The sequence below is a fragment of the Penicillium cinerascens genome (assembly GCF_028974065.1).
Source record: "Penicillium cinerascens strain IBT 15544 chromosome Unknown contig_1_segment0_segment0, whole genome shotgun sequence".
Classification (NCBI taxonomy): domain Eukaryota; kingdom Fungi; phylum Ascomycota; class Eurotiomycetes; order Eurotiales; family Aspergillaceae; genus Penicillium; species Penicillium cinerascens.
In genome coordinates, this window is record NW_026695287.1 from 1,730,652 (window position 1) to 1,748,717 (window position 18,066).

Genomic DNA, 18,066 nt, shown 5'->3' on the forward strand with positions numbered 1-18,066 from the left:
CATATGGGCAACCTCATAGTTTATTTGCTAATTTAGCTTCATCAGGCCATTTTTGGCGTACGCGTCTCTTTTATTCAAAGGCACGGCTATCGTCGGGAACATTCCAGCGAAGTGGATCCCGATAAGCACTATCAGAGTTTCACCCCTCGCTGTCAATCGCAGGGCGCAAGGCGTAGGAAGCACAACATCGAAACAAAGCTGTAAATGGCGTTGCGCAATTATATCGTAACGAGGAATATGCAGTTAGGAAAATATGCAAGATTTGCATTTAGTATATTCTCCCAAGGGAGTCGTTTTCCTTATGTTCATTGGCTCCATGCCCGATGGCAAAAAAACCTAGAAAGCATTCCCGCTCGGCGAAAAACTTTTTCGGACCGGGGCTCATAAAGGAGGGTGGCCCGGGGCAAACCGCCAGAACTTATAATAACCTGGTCTTGACCTCTTCTTCAATTCTCTTTGGTGGTTTAATACTAACAACAATCAAAAGGTATGGCACATCCCACAATTCTGTTAAGAAACTCCAATTCCGGAACTCGGGTTAACACCGTGACTCATACCAGATCATCTCCAAACACCCTTAATCTATAAAGAGGGAATTGTTGCAACTAGCCAATTCCGTTGGATTTATCTGATTATTTTAAACCCTACCATCAACTATGGGTTCCGTCTCCCCCAATGTGGCCGAGCTTGATGGCTCCAACTTCAACGTCACCCGCTCCACCAACCTCCGTGATGTGCCTCTTCCTGGCTCTCCCGAGGAGATGAGCCACTCCTACTGCACTGACCACATGGTCACTGTGCGATGGACTGTTGCCAATGGCTGGGAGACTCCCGAGGTCAAGCCGTACCAGAACCTCAGCATCCCGCCTACTGCATCCGTCCTTCACTACGCCACCGAGTGCTTCGAGGGGATGAAGGTGTACCGTGGCTACGATGGCAAGCTGCGCCTGTTCCGCCCCGACTGCAATGGCGAGCGTCTGAACAACAGTTCCCAGCGTTCTTCGCTGCCCGGGTTCAAGTACGACGAGTTGAAGAAGCTGGTTGCGAAGCTGATGCAAGTTGACGGACCTCGTACGTACCACCATGATCGGAAGTTGAAAAGCATTGTACTGACTCGCAAATAGGCTGGCTTCCCAAGGAGCGTCCCGGCTCATACCTTTACATCCGCCCCTCCGTCATCGGTAACGGCCCTCACCTCGGCGTCCAGGTCCCCAAGGAGGCGCTTCTTTTCATTATTGCCGTCCCCTGGCCCGATTTCACCAAGATGAAGAAGGAGGGCGAGACTGAGCCCAAGAAGGGCTTGAAGCTGTTTGCCTCCACTCCCGACTCCGTCCGTGCCTGGCCCGGTGGTTTCGGTTCGGCCAAGCTCGGTGCCAACTACGGTCCGTCCCTGCAAGCCCACGGCAAGGCTCAGGCTCAGGGCTTCGACCAGATCCTGTGGCTGTTTGGCGAGGACCGCCAGGTCACTGAGGCCGGTGCTAGCAACTTCTTTATTATTTGGCACAACGCCGATACTGGCCGCCTGGAGCTTGTCACCGCTCCTCTGGAGAACCAGCTCATTCTGCCCGGTGTTACTCGCCGCAGTGTTCTGGAGCTGGTGCGCGATCGTCTGTCGAAGCAGTCTGTGGGAAGCTTGCAGCCGCTGCAGGTTTCAGAGCGCACTTTGACTATTTCGGAGATTGAGAAGGCTGCTAAGGAGGGCCGCATCGTTGAGTCTTTCGTCTCTGGCACTGCTGTATGTTTTGCTGTTTTTCCCCCCCTTGATCATCGACATTTATTAACATCCTTAACAGTACTTCATCACTCCCGTTGCTATGATTCGCAACAACGACACCGATATCAGCACTCTGGGCAAGAACGGCGAGCCTGCTGGTTATGCTGCTCTGATCAAGTCCTGGTTGGAGGCCATCATGTTTGGCAAAGAGGAGCACGAATGGGCTTACGTCGTTGAGAACGAGGAGAAATAGACGGCTGCGACTGCATTTTTTTGATGATTTATGGGATCATGTATATAGACTTCAGCTTCTCATAGAAACAGGCTTGAGCTTGTTATTTACCTAGATATTTTATAGCCTATGCGGTTTACTCTTCCTTGTTTCTTTTTGCTTGTAGTATGTCATGTATTGGTTTCCAATTATGCGGATGGGGAATCATCTATTATGTACATCAAAATCATTAAAAGGAATAGATCCGGATCTTAGTATCTCATGTCGTCGATGTCAGGTGTGCCTTCATCTTCAACCTCTTCTTCCGGCATGGTGTTGCCTTCGTCCAGATCAACGACGAGGGGGGCATACTCGCCCGTTTCCTCATCCTCGTCGTTATCGTCCATTTCCATTTCGACTTCTTCGCCGTCCTCCAGTTGGAGCATTCCCCGTCTGACAATAGACTCGCGCTTCAACTCCCAGTCGTACTCTTCCTTCACCCATGCCTCCAGCTTGTCGAGTTCGGCCTTGACTGTTGAGCCGGCTCCATTCTCAACAACTTCATCCACAGATCGTCGAAGCTTTGTGAGCAGGTTGCGCAAGAAGGCTCCACCTTCATCGCCGTCAATCTCGAAGAGACCGCCTTCGACATCATCGCACCGCTTCAGCTGCCGCAAAAGTAAGCGAACCACCTCGCTCATGAATTCTTCTCTGTCAACAATCGCTCGACGACAAGTTAGGATAAGCTCCAGAAGCCGCTTCCACTGCTGGAGGCATGAAAAGTTCATCATGGTCAGAACCATCAGGAAGGTGAACTGTAGCTCCCCCAGAAGCTGTGATTCACCGGTTCGCTCATCAACTGTTATCTCGCCAGTGACCGAACTAGAGTACACGAGGATCAATTCTCCCAGAGCCCAAGAGCGGTCCTGGGCAGCTTCGGTCCTTTCGCGTCCAATGGCTCCCTCTCGCCAAGTTCGCTTAAGATCAACCGGAAGGAAACCAAACTCCCTTTCTTGTTCTCCGCTGGTCTCTGCTTTTCCATCTTGTCCTTCCGCTGGTTGATCGAGCCCAGGGATATGATCCGCATCACGGTTGGCAGTACCGGCAGACGTCACCATCCACCGCGGATGGCCATCGACGTCCAGCTCCGCATTGCCAATAACGCGAGACAGCAGACTGGGCGATATCCGGTCGGTAAGCTGTTGCCAATCCCTGCGTCCGCTTTCCTCGGGTTCCGTATCCTCTTCCATCCGGGGTGCCTCATTCTGCGTTGAACCGGATTGATTAGACAGCATGGCCGGCGACACGCGGCTTCGGTATCGGAATAAGCCACCATTCTGCCAGACCGCACCCAGGTTCGCCTTGTAGCGCATGGCGGCCTGACTGTCTAGATCGCTGTCGGCTTTCAGCGAAGCAAGTGACTCAGTGTCGGAATTCCATTTCCAGATATAGATCTCCGGCCCTGGTCTTTGGTTTCGTGTCACGAGCGCGTTGTCATTGCCTCCTATCCCAGCCTTGCCGATATCACCGACGTAGAACCATGCTCCACAGCGAAGGGAGAGGCTCTCTGTTGTACCGGTGTACAAAAAGTGCCAACCTTCGGGTAAATCCCGGATTCCATGGAAGTTGGCCGTTGAGGTGAAGGTGATTAGGTCGATCCCGACCAGCGTCTTCGGCGGTAGACCGGGGAGGAGGATAGTCGGAGACGGCTGGAGTGGTGAAGCCATCATCCCTTGTCGAGATACTGGATCTTTGATTGTTGCGACTGATGTAATATCGGAGGCTATGGAAGAGCCGGATTGGTGCAAGCAGGGTTCAGGAAGTCAGCTTGAAAAATTGCCCGGCGGGAATGGTGCGGAGCTGATGTGAGTCCTTGGCAGGCAGCTGCAAATCCTTAGGATTGTGGCATGTTATTGCCTATTTGACAAGATGCTTATGATGGTATCTTCGCGGGCTGTGAGCTGAGGTGGTGGAGTTGAAGTGCGGTGTTGAAGCAGCTCACTTTTCCATCCCCGGGATAGCTCCCCGCACCGGCTTCTTGCGGCTACTGCCATGGGCACGAGTTTGCAGTATTCACCAGATGTATTGCATTATCTTGGTCCTTTGTTTGCACTTTCGTCCGATGAGTCTAATTGAAATGGTAATTCAAGGTATTAATCTCAAATTGGTCAACTACAAATGCTACAATCAAATATCAAATGACGGTTTACGAGGAAAGAAAACCAAAATTAACTCAGACAAGTCATTGATTGAGTCGTCACAAAAGACTTCCTAATCCATAAACTAAAACTGAGCACGAGCTTTTGAGGGCATTGAAATATCTGAAGACCAGGCGATAAAGGCCGTTCCTCGCGTTTATTCCATCCACAGTTGCAGGTAGACCCCGCTGGTAGCCTCCAATCCATCCACGCAGTATCGCAGGAGGACGTGAAAGACACACCCGCACACGTCTACAGACGGCGACCACGGCGACCACCCTTGCGACGAGTAGAGTCGGAGGGGGTGGGGGTGACATCCTCAATGCGACCAATGCGCATACCGGCACGGGCGAGGGCACGGAGGGCAGACTGGGCACCAGGACCGGGGGTCTTGGTGCCGTTACCACCGGTGGCACGGATCTTGATGTGCAGAGCGTTGATGCCAAGCTCCTTGCAGCGGGCAGCGACGTCCTGGGCAGCCAGCATGGCGGCGTAGGGGGAGGACTCGTCACGGTCAGCCTTGACCTTCATACCACCAGTGACACGGGTGATAGTTTCACGGCCGCTGTGTAAGAAAGAAGTTGTCAGCAAACGTAATCCAGACCCTGGGTTATTGAACTCCCCGCGGCTCCGAGTCTCGTCGAATCGGTCGTGAGAGCGCAGAGGTTCAGAAGCAATTGCAGGGAACGTACGAAAGATCGGTAACGTGAACGAAGGTATCGTTGAAGGAGGCGAAGATGCGGGCAACGCCGAAAACGAGCTTGCCTGTTCCATGCGCACACTAGTCAGCCTCATGATCACGAACAGGGAATATTTTTGTCCAACATACCATCACCGGCGAGGGGGCCGAGGGAGACGTTCTCCTTGGCAGCGGGAGCCTTCTTGGGGGGGGGCCATTGCGACTGTGGTGTTGGGGGTTAGTGGATGGAATATGAAAAAGAAGAAATCAAGTCGAGTCCGGCGGTTGATCTTTGATCAAAAAAGTGGGTGTGTGCCCTAGCGAGTATTGTCTGTGATTGGCTGAGTGGGGGAACAGTAAGCGAGTTGCCTGAGGCACGAGTAAACCCGGGATCGCGGTCGGTCCGCGGGCGGTGAGCGCTCCTGTTTCGCTCGCCTATTTAAATTTTCTTCCGTCGCCCGTCACCACTACATTCTCAGCAATGCGATTGATCTTCCAGAACTCAAAGGATCCAGTGGAAAGCTGGGGCGTGACGTCTGAGAAGTCTCATATCATCGACTCATTCTATTATACTAACCACACTCTGCTGTGATCAGCTGTGAGAGCTTCGCAGTAACTGCCCGAGAAGTGGGCGTGAGTGGTTGCCGGAATGGGACGCACCAAAGAAGATGCCTCGATTGGCATCATCGGTATGGGTGACATGGGCAAGATGTATGCTCAGCGCCTGAGTGACGCCGGATGGAGGTAAATTCAGCCTTGTTTCTCCGTTGTCGATCTGCATCGTCAGTGATGCACGAGAAGGTAAGCTTTGGACTCCTTTTCCCCTCATTCCCACCCCTTTCGAATGATGACTTGAGTGCATTTGGCTCGAGTACGGCCCGGGAGGAGACTGCCTAACCATTCTGGCGGTGGTCGAGCTCCGGACTGTCGATGATGTGAAACCCTCGCTACCTTACTTTACTTGTCTGAAAGTTCTTTGAACTTAACCATTCTGTCTCGCTCTACCATTGCTCTTTGGAACATATGCTAATGAGTGAATACAATAGTAACAACGTAACTGTTCTTCTCGTGCGAAAAAACTCGAAAGGAATACATCTTTACTAACGTTATATTATTTCAAGAATCAACGCGTGTGATAGGCCTGAGAATTATGAATCTCTACAACAAGAGTTCGCTTCTCAAGTACGTCTCCCGCCAGGGCCATATCGCCCAGAAACTCATCGTATATAGCAAGGAGTCACCATATTCCCGAATGGCCATCTCGTTTCCAGAATTAGCGATTTCATTCTTTACAGTGTAGAGGCCGGCGTCATCGACCGTGTCGTGGCACAGTACGGGCCCTGTATGTTTCGACCCATTTCAATTCAGGCTGCTGCCATTCTACACATGACCAGTATATCTGACTCGTTGAAAAAAAGCAACCAAGGTCGGCGCCGTCGTCGGCGGCCAAACCTCATGCAAGGCCCCGGAACTTGCAGCATTCGAAAAGCACCTCCCTCAGGATGTAGAGATCGTATCATGCCATTCGCTGCACGGCCCCAAAGTTAACCCGAAAGGGCAGCCACTGGTAGGAGCTTACCCTCCAGTCCGATTTCATGCCATCCCGGTCAGCCCTGAATAACGCGTGTCATAGGTCCTGATCCAACATCGTGCCTCGGACGAAAGCCTTCAATTTGTCGATCGGATCCTCTCCTGTTTCGGTTCGAAGCATGTCTATCTCACCGGTGAGATGCACGATCGTATCACCGCGGATACCCAGGCCGTTACCCACGCTGCCTTCCTGAGTATGGGAACCGCATGGCAGGCAAACGAGCAGTTCCCATGGGAGATCTCACGGTGGGTTGGCGGCATTGAAAATGTCAAGATCAACATCACTTTGCGCATTTACTCCAACAAGTGGCACGTCTATGCGGGTCTCGCCATTCTTAACCCCCCGGCCAAGCAGCAAATTCGCCAGTATGCCGAATCCGTTACGGAACTTTACAAGCTCATGATCGGAGGACACCGGGAGGAGCTCAAGCGGAGAGTCAAGGCCGCCGGGGCTTCGGTTTTCAAGGAGGGCACAGCCGGTCAAGATCTCTTGCTGAAGGATGAGGTTCTCGATAAGTTCTCTCTATCCAAGAGGTCCCGCGAGAAAGCGCCTCCAAACAGCCATCTGAGCCTGCTTGCCATTGTCGACTGCTGGTCCAAGCTTGGTATCGTTCCCTACGACCATATGATCTGTTCGACTCCAGTAAGTCTACTATCTAGAGATTTTATATTCTCTGGCATACGTTCTAATATGAACCAGCTCTTCCGCCTGTGGCTGGGTGTGACTGAATACTTGTTTCGCAACCCTGACCTCCTCGATGAAGCGTTGGACACCGCGATTGATGACAATAACTTCCGTTCCGATGACCTGGAGTTTACCTTTGCTGCGCGGGTAGGTCTCCACACCTCTTTTACATTGCTCCATATCTCTAGTATATACTAACGCATACCCAGGCATGGTCTGACTGTGTTTCATTTGGTGACTTTGAGTCCTACCGTGATCGCTTCGAGCGGATTGCATCATACTTCGCTCCTCGCTTCGCCGAGGCCTCGACGCTTGGCAACGAAATGATGAAAACGATCCTGGAGAAGACAAGCAACAATCCTTAAGCTACCTGTCTAACGGGGGTGTATGATAATTATAGTCCCTTTTCTTCTTTTTTCCCCTGCGTGTGATATGTACCGCTGTATGATAAGATGCCAGGGGCGTGAGGCGTACAATGCTTGCTTCACTATCGAACATTAGGTGCGAGTCGGAGTTTATTCAGGATATGAACGCTGATTAAAAGGATTTTCTTAATTTGGGGGAAGGTTTCCACCTTGTCTAAATTCGATATTTGGTTCCTATGAATCTAACCTTCAATTCAAGCTTGACTCGTGTTGTTGCACCTTAGCCTAGAATTCACAGTTTGGTTAATCCCTCATTCAAAGCACTTGCTGCATAATCCTGTATATTTCCATACCATTAATTGATAGATTAGTCAAAAGCAACCCTGGGAAGGTGAGTAAATGCCATGTAACATGGCAGGTATGTTGTGTGAACGCTTCTTGGAATGGATCAAGGCACCTTAGTCATCCACGTGTTTCGCGATCAGGCTGAACCGAGCCAAGTGGGACAATCGACAATCGCGCTGATCGTGTGTCCTGGTGATTTTCCAGGGCTTCACTTTTGTCAAGTCCCGGTCAGTTGTGATGGCAGTTGCTGTTGCTCTCTGATCATTTGTGACTGCAACTCGTGACTGCGGAGAAGCACCCCCTCCCTTTACGCTTCTTCCCCATATTCGAGCCCTTGCTCCGCCGACCTCTTCCACCCCAACCCCAATGCAGCCCCTCGATACCTGGGACATTTGCCACAGGTGATAGACAGCCCCGTGGCTTGATGGAGCTCCATGGCTTCCGGACACAACTCAGCGTTCTCCGCGTCCCTCCAACACCGCGTCTTGGGTGATGGGCGCTCTTCATTCAGTCAGGACGGTGGCTCGGCGGACGGGAGCTGGAACGATGCGGTCCCCAGATCAGGGCGCAATGGAAGATCTGGCTCTGGAGGTAGTGCCACTACGGGCGGGCGAGGAGCGTCGCTAGCCCCGTCCTTTGGCGGGCCTGGTAGCTTCAGCGCGGAGCTCCAGAGCATGAGTTCACGGAGTGTCACGCCGCGCCCCGACGGTACCTACACGAGACGAGCCAGCAAATCGATTGGCGAATATGACCTACATACGACCGAAGAGCGACAAGCGGTGATTCGAGATAAAATCGCGAAGGAGATGAAGATTAAAACTGGAACGGAAAACATGTTGGAGGCACTGTTGGCAAAGCCCCCAAAGCAGACCAAGGATCAGCGTATACGAGTGGAATCGGAACTGAGCACATCCAACCGCAAGCTGGCCCAGCTGCAACATGAGCTGGAAGAGGAGCTGCTTCGTGCGCAGGCGCCATCTACAACGCCCCCGCGCAGTCGCATTTCAAGCCTCTTCCGAAGTAGTCCTATGCGCTCGCCATCGCGGAACAACAACTTCCCAGAACCTGTTGACGAGGAACAACAGGAGTACGAGGAGGGAGATATGGAGTCGCCAACCTATGTTCTTACCGAAACACTCCAGGCCCTAGAGATCGAGGGCATGTCTCCCGATTTCTACGTCGAGCGCGCTAACAACTTGGTTGAACTGTTCAAGCGGCATCCTACGCTAAAATACGATCTCGCATGGCCTGTTTTTGGCTTGCGCGTTCAAGTAATGCTTCTCAGCGACAGCAAGGAGGTGGTGGCTGCTGGTTATCGGCTTACCCGCTACGCCATAGCGGATCGAAAGTCCCTCCAAACGATTCGAGCATTGCATACCGATGAGCTCGTTATTTTGTCTCTCGTCAAAGAGAGCAAAGCCAGCATTGAGAGGGAGCAAGCTCTCAAGTTTGTTAGAGCCTTCCTTGATGTCAAAGATGGCGTCAAGGAGATATCACATGCTATTGTGCGCACAATAGTCTCCATTGCTGAACATCACGAAGACCGTCTGCGGAACATATCAATCATGACCCTTGCGGAGATGCTGGTCAAAGATCCCGAGCTCGTTGCTGCGGCTGGCGGTTTTGCTGCTTTGCACGATGCTTTATCCGAAGGCACATTTGGCGCTTCAGAGAGTTTAATCTCAAGCTTCTTACATGTCCTGGACACTCCACGCAGTCGAAAGTACCTTCAGGGGTGTGAACTAGAAGCCGTCCTAGCGCCCTTTACTGACTCCTTGGCTGATTCTCTGCGTCATGGCCGGTTAAAATCTGCAGCGCGTGCGATCTCTGCAATGCTCAAAACGTGGCCGGGCCTTGTGATTCTGGCAAGAAATGGGGCGCAACCACTCAAGTCTCTTCTTGAATCACTCCACTACCCTGATCCTCAAGCTCGCGATCTCCTTATGGAGCTCTTATTCGATGCCTTGCGGATAAAGCCACCATCCTGGTCATCGTCATTCCTTGCGGGTAGAAGACTCACGACATACGGAAGAGTCTCAAACCTGCGCGCTGAAACTGAATCGAAACTTACCCGCGAATTCTCCGACGCCAGTAGTAACAAATTCGATCTCACAGCACACTTCTCGACCCTCATATTGGCAGCTTTGATCGCAGCCGGGCTTCCAAAGGTATGCGATATTCCCAATCCCGGATAAGAAACAGACGCTAATCAGGTGCAGGCACTGTCGGATCTCATTGAAGATGAAACGGATCCCTCCCTCCGACGCAAGGCCACTCTCCTCTTGACCGAAGTACTCAAACTTGCTCATCACTCGTTGCCGTCAAGCGTCAGTGCCAAACTTCAAGTTCTTCCCCATCTTCTTCCTCCCGCAATCCAACATGACTTCGAAAATCATGACGTCTCTACCTCGACCATCTTTCAAATCGAGAGCATCAACCGAACACTGGCACGCTCTGGAGGCCTTTCCAATGGTGCAGGCCGATACATGGATGCCGAAATATCACTTTCTCTGCTACCTGGTGAGCAAGGCAAAGACAAGCTGAGCCCATCCATGGACGAGCAAACATTCCGTAATGCAATATTGGAGACCCATGTGTTGAACACGGTCAACTACATCAAATGGAAGTGGGACCTCATCCATCGCCTTGTTGAGGGCCCTCTCACAAACCCCAAACGCATGGACGAGGCCATCAAAGGTTCCAAGTTCATGAAGCGTCTCATTGGGTTCTACCGACCTTTCAAATATCGATTTGCGATGGTCCCGATTTCAAAGGCGAACCAACGCTATGTCCGAACAGGTTGTGCGTTGATGCGGACCCTGGTCCAAACATCCGAGGGTACCAAGTATCTGGCCGAGAACAAGTTTCTGCGGCAAGTAGCAGAATGCCTGGCGCAGCTTGACCGCATGAGCGGTTTGACATCTACTTCGCCCCTCTTTTCGCGCGAGCAAATGGCCAATACATTGAGTGGAGGCTACTTTGCGATGCTGGGGACGCTGAGTGCCGATGCAAATGGGCTTCTCATGATGGAGAGATGGCATATGCTGAACATGTTCTATCATATCATCGAGCTTCAAGACCGGAATGATCTTATCCAAACCCTTCTGGGGAATATGGACTACAGTCGAGACAGCCACCTCCGAGTCATGCTTTCCAAGGCTCTCACAATTGGCTCGAAGGATATTCGCATATTTGCAACCAAGCTCCTCCGAAAATATGCCGTTGGAGACGTTGCCGTCAGTCCACATGTGGCTATTGGCAACGCTGAATGGGTCGTGAAGCTCCTCGTGACTCAACTTTACGACCCCGACGTCACGGTCTGTCAGGTAGCTGTGAAGATCCTCGAGGAGGCATGCAACCAGCGTGACTACCTAGAGTTCGTGGTCAAATGCCGCCCTTCTCTTGATCACCTCGGGGAGATCGGCGCACCGCTACTCCTGCGCTTCCTGTCAACCTCCGTCGGCTACCATTACCTAGATGGCCTGGACTATATTACGCAGGAAATGGATGACTGGTTCCTCGGTCGAAATGACTCGTACGTCGCCCTTGTGGAAGCGGCTCTGTCTCGAGCCTACATCGATCAGCCACGACGGAGCAGTCTTGCACCTGAGGACTTGGTGGATATGCAGGATGTCGGAGTCGTTCCACCCCATTTCTACCGAGAACTCGCTCGGACAGCCGAGGGCTGCAAGCTGCTGGAGCAGTCCGGGCATTTCAATGAGTTTGCTTGGACGATTCGGGACTTCCGTCTGGAAGAGGAAGATACTGAGGTGCTTCTCAAGGTCAAAGGATGTCTCTGGGCCGTGGGCAATGTCGGATCTATGGAGCTCGGTGCGCCATTCTTAGAGCCTGAGATCGTGCAGCGAATCGTGGCGATTGCCGAGAGTGCCGGTGTGCTGACCATGCGAGGCACTGCCTTTTTCGTCCTGGGATTGGTCTCTCGTAGCAAGCATGGACTGAAGGTTCTGCGGGAGCTGGGATTGGACTCTGCTATTGACTCGGAAGGAGATTCGCTGGGTCTTTGTCTTCCTACCGACTTCCGCACTCTGTTTTTGGTATGTATCTCTTTCTATCTCGGGTATTCCCAGCGCCGACTAACCTGTTTAGATTTCCTTTCCTGGCTACAATTCCGAGGCCAAACGAACCCCACAGGACAAACTAAAGGAGGCCACCACAGACTCGGACCAGACCAACCAGAAGATCTTGAAACTGATTGTGGATATGGGGAATACTGTTCTATCGAAGCGATCGGCAGCAGACCTGCACAGGTAATATCTCTCCCAAGTACCTTTTCTCAACACAAACGCTGACTTCTGATAACTATAGCATCAAATCCAAGCAGCCTGAACGATTCCACCAAGTCCATCTTTTCCGCAAAGCGCTCTGCATCCTTGAGAGTCATCATTTCCGGTTGCCAGCACGACGTTTTGCTCTAGACCTTTTCGACAAGAGCGTGATGCGGCGAATCGTTCTCGAGGACGAATCCGATAGCTCGGATTCGGACTCGTCAACATGAGTCACAATATAACTCCTCCTCTTCTTCTTCCCTCCTGCATCTCGCAATGCATTACCACAAACGTGACTCATGCCATGCACCGATTTACTTACACAAGGTCAATCTATCGCGACCATGGGATTGGAAAACTTGGACCCTTCGGTATGACAAGCAAGTGACGGTGCAATCTGGCTTTTTCTTCTATTTACTCGAGCATCTGTACCTGGCATGGCGGCGAATCTTGGAAATGAGACATGAATGATATCAATTGCATGCTTTGCGTAACGATAGTGGCTGTACTGTCGTACTGTCTAGAGGGGCCGTATTGTAGAATCTTGGAGCCAAAGAGTATGAAAGCCACATCCACTCGGGAAATGGTGAAGATATCCCTGTGCACTGAAACTTTTCGCTCGACTAAGATTTCAAGGAAGGGAAACCATCAATCGGGGTATCTGCATTTCCTCACCGTGTTCTTATAGGCGGGAATGGGATGAGTCCACTGGACTAGGGAAAGGACGGCGAGGCTGGAGGGACCGAAAATCGGGGTTTACAGACTCACTTCACACTGACCAAGTTATTGAAACCTTTTCTCTTGTTTTTCAGGTACAAAGTCGAGTCCCTCAAGTAATTCTGTTTCCCTTTCCTTTTTTAAACGCACGCATTCTGCTGATGCATGACGTTCGATTATCTAAAGTTAGACCCACTTTCGATCTCCGACCCACTCCGACAGCTTGACCCGACTCCCCTCTTCAATACTCGATCTGTATCCTATCCTATCGGTCATGGAAAGTGATGCTGCACAGATGACAGACCAAGTATCCCATGTGGAGAGCTCGGAGATGCCCAGTCCCGAGGAACACGGCGCCCGCGATCTCAATGTCCCCCACCTCGTTATCCGCTTGATCCAATGCCAGCACTGTTCGCACCCGCTACATGCGCCGCTCCGTTTGCCATGCGGCAACTCTGTGTGTCGCGCGTGCCTCCCACCGGTCAGGCCTCGTATGGGCATTACATATCCGGTTGCAGAAGGTCGAGAAGAGGGGTTCACATGTTACTGGGAAGGAACGAACAACTGTGTTGGGGAGCATTGTGTCGGAGACTGCGGCGTTGATGTCGTGCTGTGTAATATTGTCGGCATCTTTCAAGAAGAGCTGGCGTGGGATATGACAGCAACCGAGTCCCGCGACCAGCAGGATGATGCGCGAGTCGTTCGCTGGAAAGTCAAACAGCCGGACACAAAGTCTCCTGAACTGCACAACGCTCATATTACCCAGCGTGGCTGGCTACAGGGTCTATACTTGCTGGCGTGGGAGGGCCGGCTCCCCTACAATGCGTATGATATCGTATATGAGAATCCGAGTGCATCTCACGAAGTTGCCGAGCAAGACGGTTCCATGACGCAAGATTGCATTCGCTTCCAGAAACTCAGTGACAGGCTTCGCGCGGAACTGGACTGCCAAGTCTGCTACTCGCTCATACTTGATCCTCTGACAACGCCCTGCGGTCATACTTTCTGTCGCAAATGCGTCGCACGGGTCCTGGACCACACAGATCTATGTCCAATCTGTCGCCGCAAAGTCGGGATGCCCGCTGCAATACATTCTGAGCCGTTGAACAATACCCTTGCATGCCTCATTGACCACTTCTTTGCGGACCAGGTCACAGCTCGCAGAGCGACTCTCGCAGAAGAAGAACTGGGAGGAGATCAGGAAAAGAACCTGCCGCTTTTCGTGTGCACATTGTCTTTCCCAACTATGCCGACATTTTTGCATATTTTTGAGCCTCGGTATCGACTCATGATCCGCCGTGTCGTTGATAGTGGAGATGGTAAGTTCGGCATGGTCATGTACAACCGACGTGGCCGAGCACAAAGCGACGATTTGGGCAGCGTACCGTTCATGGAATATGGAACACTGTTGATGGTCGAGCGCTATGAGCTACTTCCCGATGGGCGCAGTCTCGTGATTGCAACGGGTGTATCGCGATTCAAGGTGCTCGAAGCAGGCGAGTTGGATGGGTACCATGTTGCCAGAACAGAGCGTGTAGACGACCTTTCGCTGGCGGAAGAGGAAAGGCTGGAGGCGACTGAGACAGCAGCGTCTGCAATCCCCGACCCCACGCAAGCCGCAGATGTCGAACCTCCCTTGGAGTCGATGTCGACCCAGGAACTTCTCAACCTGACTAGGGAGTTCATTCGCAAGCAGCGACAAGCAGGGGCACCGTGGCTTCATCCGCGCGTAATGCTAGCTTATGGCCCTGTTCCGACCGATGCAGCCCGATTCCCTTGGTGGTTCGCCAGCATCTTGCCTATCGCCGAGGAAGAGAAATACCCGATTTTATCTGCAATTAGTGTACGAGAGCGACTCAAAATCTCGGCTCGATGGGCAAGGGAGCTAGAGGCTCGAGATTGGTATGCTTTCCCCTTTCAAGTTTGGCGAAATCAGACATCTAACGCCGTTCGTCAGGTCCGCCCGCTCGTCACTCAATTCTGTCTTATGACTAGCCGTACCTCTCCTCGTCCTCTGCATCATTCCGTTGGCATTCAATCCGCTGTCGTCGCTTTTGTCATCAATGACACCCAATGTACTCACGTCACTTACGCCATTTTCCTTTTCGATATCCGTGTCCTTCGGAAGCTCGCCTATGTTCCTGGAAAGCAGCCAGCAGCCACATGAACAAACACAGCCCCGCTCAGACGAACCGTCCGAGACATACATTTCACAAACCCTGGTCATCGGAGTCTTCCTCGCGATTTTCTGCGCGCAAGTGGGGATCAATTTCTTGCAAGTTGTGCGAACAGGGCGACGGAGGAGACAAGCAATGGAACTACAGTTTCCGCAGCCGGTGCCTCCGCAGCCCCGGCGCCAAAATGAACGACCAGAGCCTGTAGCAGACGCTACACCGGCGGGAGGAGGTGATGAAGTGGGCATTCCAGCTCCGGGATCTACGCATGATATTGGATAGTGGCATGCAATATCGTTGCATGCTAGGGGTTCATCCTCAACTTTGCCCATTATCTTGAACATACTATGTTACGCTCTTTACATACTCGATTCCCCTGAGCGCTTTTCTTTTCTGGTACTACAGTTACTTTTGCAACCCTTATGGAGAACTACAGGATTGGTACACAAGAAAACTATTTAATACCTTGCTGGCATACCATTACATTAGAGGAATTACTCTTGACAAACAGCAAGAGCACTGCAGCCTGCATTGTTGGGCTGCGACCTGCCTACGTCTCTCAATTGCTCTTTCTGCCCTTTCTTATTTTCTTCCCACGTGTACAAGTTTGATACTCCAGGTGCAAATCAAAGCGGTTGAACTCGAAGTCCCAGCCGAGGTCCAAAGTCCAAATCCAAGTCAAGGGTCAGGGTCGCAGCCGCGTTCTTGCTACTCTGCCGCGGTCGACGAGACAGAACAAATCTGGAATCACCACCTGGACACGAACGCTTCGACGGTGCTTTAGAATGAAAGAGGGAGAGAGTTTCTTATTTCAAGCTACGGCATAATTCTGCCATGAGAAATGAACATGCAAACCATGAAGATAGGACACACAATCGAGCAGTCACAGGAACCCATTTCCACCAACAGCACCGTAGCGTAGACTCAAAATAGGTATTGAACCCAATGCATGTCGCCACACCACCGCATAATGCTGTGAGAAAAGGACTATAGTGCGCCGCAAGGAAGTAAGTCTACTGTAGCATGTATAAATTAACCCTAAGAGTCAGGTCACACCGAAGATTAGTGGCGCTACGGCAAGGTGGCTTTGCTTTTGCGAATCAAGACTTCCGGGGGCTGTAACAGGTGAATGGTCGAGGCTAGTGCGGCGAGAGGTCGATCTGCCGCTGTTAAGGTTAAGTATTCCGCTAAGCCCCGGCGCGCTACGTTGCGGTCAAGCGCGTTGACCGCATGGGCGGTTGGAAAAGAAGGTTGGAGGGTGTGGACTGTGAACTGGGCGACCAACGTTCAGCGACAGAAATATCCACCCAATGGTCTGATTGTAAAAGCAACAAAGATACGGAGGCGGACAACATATTTGACCCGCACAACATGCGCCGCTCGGATCTGATGGCTTGACAAGCTAATGAGGTGACGTGGATAGGTTTCGGCTGCTTTTCCCGAGCCACTCAGGGGGTCGGGGTGACATCAGCCTTCTCCGACTCAAGTCAAACGACATGGCACAGGGTTGCATGCAGATTGCGATCTGCGATTTTTTTGAGCGCTGGGCCTCAAATCCAGGGCTTTGGATTTTTCGCCCCCTTCGCCGAACCCGGCGCTGCCGAGGGTTCTGGGTGGTTTATCATCTGCGCGATTAGTTACTGTACGATACCATGCATGTTCGCTCGGGATTTGCGAGGTACAGTACAAGGCCCACATCAGCTGCGCCGGGCTCCGATGGCGCTCTTAGCTTATGTAGGCCATCGCCCAGGGCCACAACAAGAACAATATGACGGATGGAGCGGTCATAAACTGCGGCTATGTAAGCTATGTACATACATACAGCGAAGTCCCGGCGGAGCCCCACACATACAGACTAGGGGCATTGAGACCATTGAGACGCAGGGCACTAAAAAGCCGGGAGAATAGCTAGGATGGAAGTGGCAAGAGCTTTGATAATGTCTCCGTGGCGCCGGAGGTGACAAGCCACATGTGAAGCGGGTCTGCATGATATAGTACAGCCACGTACGTCGAGAGAAACATCCCTGTTGACGAGGGCGGTAGCAACCTATATGATCAGCGTGTCTGCTAGGAATAAACGGCTGCTATACAGGGTACCAATGCAACTGCGACGGAGCGTGTCGAGATATAAAAACATCCATTTCGCCAAGATCGAATCGAATAAGCGATGGAAGCATCCGATTGGTCGGAACTGGACCGGCCACTTGACAGCATCAGAAGAGGAATGAAAGGTTTTGCGCTTTTGCATATCTTGCCTTTTTACATTTCTCTTGTGAGTAATGGAGAGTGATTCATGATTCCGCGAATAAGAGAGGCCATCACACGCTGCCGAAATAATAGCGGCGTAGATCGCGGCTTTTGGTCGAGGATGATTTTCCCCGAACGGTCGCCACGCACCGGTAGGCCCAAACCGTCTGTACTGTATCTCGCGGGTGATACCTGAATACGCCCGATTCTATGTATCGTTTGTATCGCTCCGTGTAGCGGCCTGACTCGTGGTGGTTCCGTCAACCAGGGAACTGGGATTCCCCCCCCCCCCACGTCTGCAAGATGGAACACATCTCAGATCAGCCTGTTTAAAAGGAAGGAACAAGCTCCAGTTTGCCACATCGTACATAATCGATTCAATGTTCGAATGTCAATGGTTCATTGAAAGATGAATGTAAATGCGGCAACCGTCTTCCGTCAAATGAGGATCCATGGAAACGGGATGTTCATATCGCACCACATCTCTATAAAAATGGGACTTTTGTTCCGTGTGGCGAGTTGTCAGGCACCGGCCTCGCGAGGACGCAATCCAAATGCGCAAGTCTATCTGATTCGGGAGAAAGACCGCGAATCCTGTAACAGAGTAGCAAATGCGTCTCGGTCTGATCTCTGCAGGGGGCAAACACACGGACAGAGATTCAAACCCGCTCATAATTCAGGCGAAGAAAAAAAGGGTTCTGCGGCGGGTATCAGTTTCTCAGGTTTCAGTGGGCCGTGTGTAGGAGCTGCAGGCCTCGCCCGTGCTCTCAAATGGATTGAGGATCGGCGGGCGCGCCCATCGGAGTGGAAATGACATCGATGCTTGTCCCAAATATCTCTGGGTACCGTCATACA

The 18,066-nt window shown here is 51.8% G+C and overlaps 6 protein-coding genes across 6 annotated transcripts; 4 read left to right on the forward strand and 2 right to left on the reverse strand.

Annotated features, from left to right (window-relative positions):
- Positions 1-623: 623 nt before the first annotated feature.
- N7498_002200 (branched-chain amino acid aminotransferase, cytosolic) lies at positions 624-1,967 on the forward strand (the record flags this gene model as incomplete). Its single annotated transcript, XM_058449262.1, has 3 exons — positions 624-1,071; positions 1,125-1,735; positions 1,794-1,967. Exons 1-3 carry the CDS (start codon positions 657-659, stop codon positions 1,965-1,967), a joined length of 1,200 nt encoding a protein of 399 aa, XP_058311606.1. The 5' UTR covers positions 624-656.
- Positions 1,968-2,197: 230 nt separating this feature from the next.
- Positions 2,198-3,652, reverse strand: N7498_002201 (AAR2 splicing factor family protein; the record flags this gene model as incomplete). The annotated part of the gene is made up of 1 exon (XM_058449263.1): positions 2,198-3,652. The coding sequence occupies one exon, from the start codon at positions 3,650-3,652 to the stop codon at positions 2,198-2,200; it is 1,455 nt and encodes a 484-aa protein (XP_058311607.1).
- Positions 3,653-4,375: 723 nt separating this feature from the next.
- N7498_002202 (40S ribosomal uS11 domain-containing protein) lies at positions 4,376-5,489 on the reverse strand (the record flags this gene model as incomplete). The annotated part of the gene is made up of 4 exons (XM_058449264.1): positions 4,376-4,688; positions 4,816-4,888; positions 4,953-5,025; positions 5,463-5,489. 4 exons carry the CDS (start codon positions 5,487-5,489, stop codon positions 4,376-4,378), a joined length of 486 nt encoding a protein of 161 aa, XP_058311608.1.
- N7498_002203 (prephenate dehydrogenase (NADP(+))) lies at positions 5,452-7,442 on the forward strand (the record flags this gene model as incomplete). The annotated part of the gene is made up of 7 exons (XM_058449265.1): positions 5,452-5,546; positions 5,924-5,984; positions 6,033-6,144; positions 6,221-6,369; positions 6,436-7,035; positions 7,093-7,224; positions 7,287-7,442. 7 exons carry the CDS (start codon positions 5,452-5,454, stop codon positions 7,440-7,442), a joined length of 1,305 nt encoding a protein of 434 aa, XP_058311609.1.
- A 779-nt stretch (positions 7,443-8,221) lies between these two features.
- N7498_002204 (putative cytosolic regulator Pianissimo) lies at positions 8,222-12,330 on the forward strand (the record flags this gene model as incomplete). The annotated part of the gene is made up of 4 exons (XM_058449266.1): positions 8,222-9,955; positions 10,007-11,842; positions 11,895-12,055; positions 12,114-12,330. 4 exons carry the CDS (start codon positions 8,222-8,224, stop codon positions 12,301-12,303), a joined length of 3,921 nt encoding a protein of 1,306 aa, XP_058311610.1. The 3' UTR covers positions 12,304-12,330.
- A 734-nt stretch (positions 12,331-13,064) lies between these two features.
- Positions 13,065-14,957, forward strand: N7498_002205 (uncharacterized protein; the record flags this gene model as incomplete). The annotated part of the gene is made up of 1 exon (XM_058449267.1): positions 13,065-14,957. The coding sequence occupies one exon, from the start codon at positions 13,065-13,067 to the stop codon at positions 14,955-14,957; it is 1,893 nt and encodes a 630-aa protein (XP_058311611.1).
- Between the last annotated feature and the right edge of the window lie 3,109 nt (positions 14,958-18,066).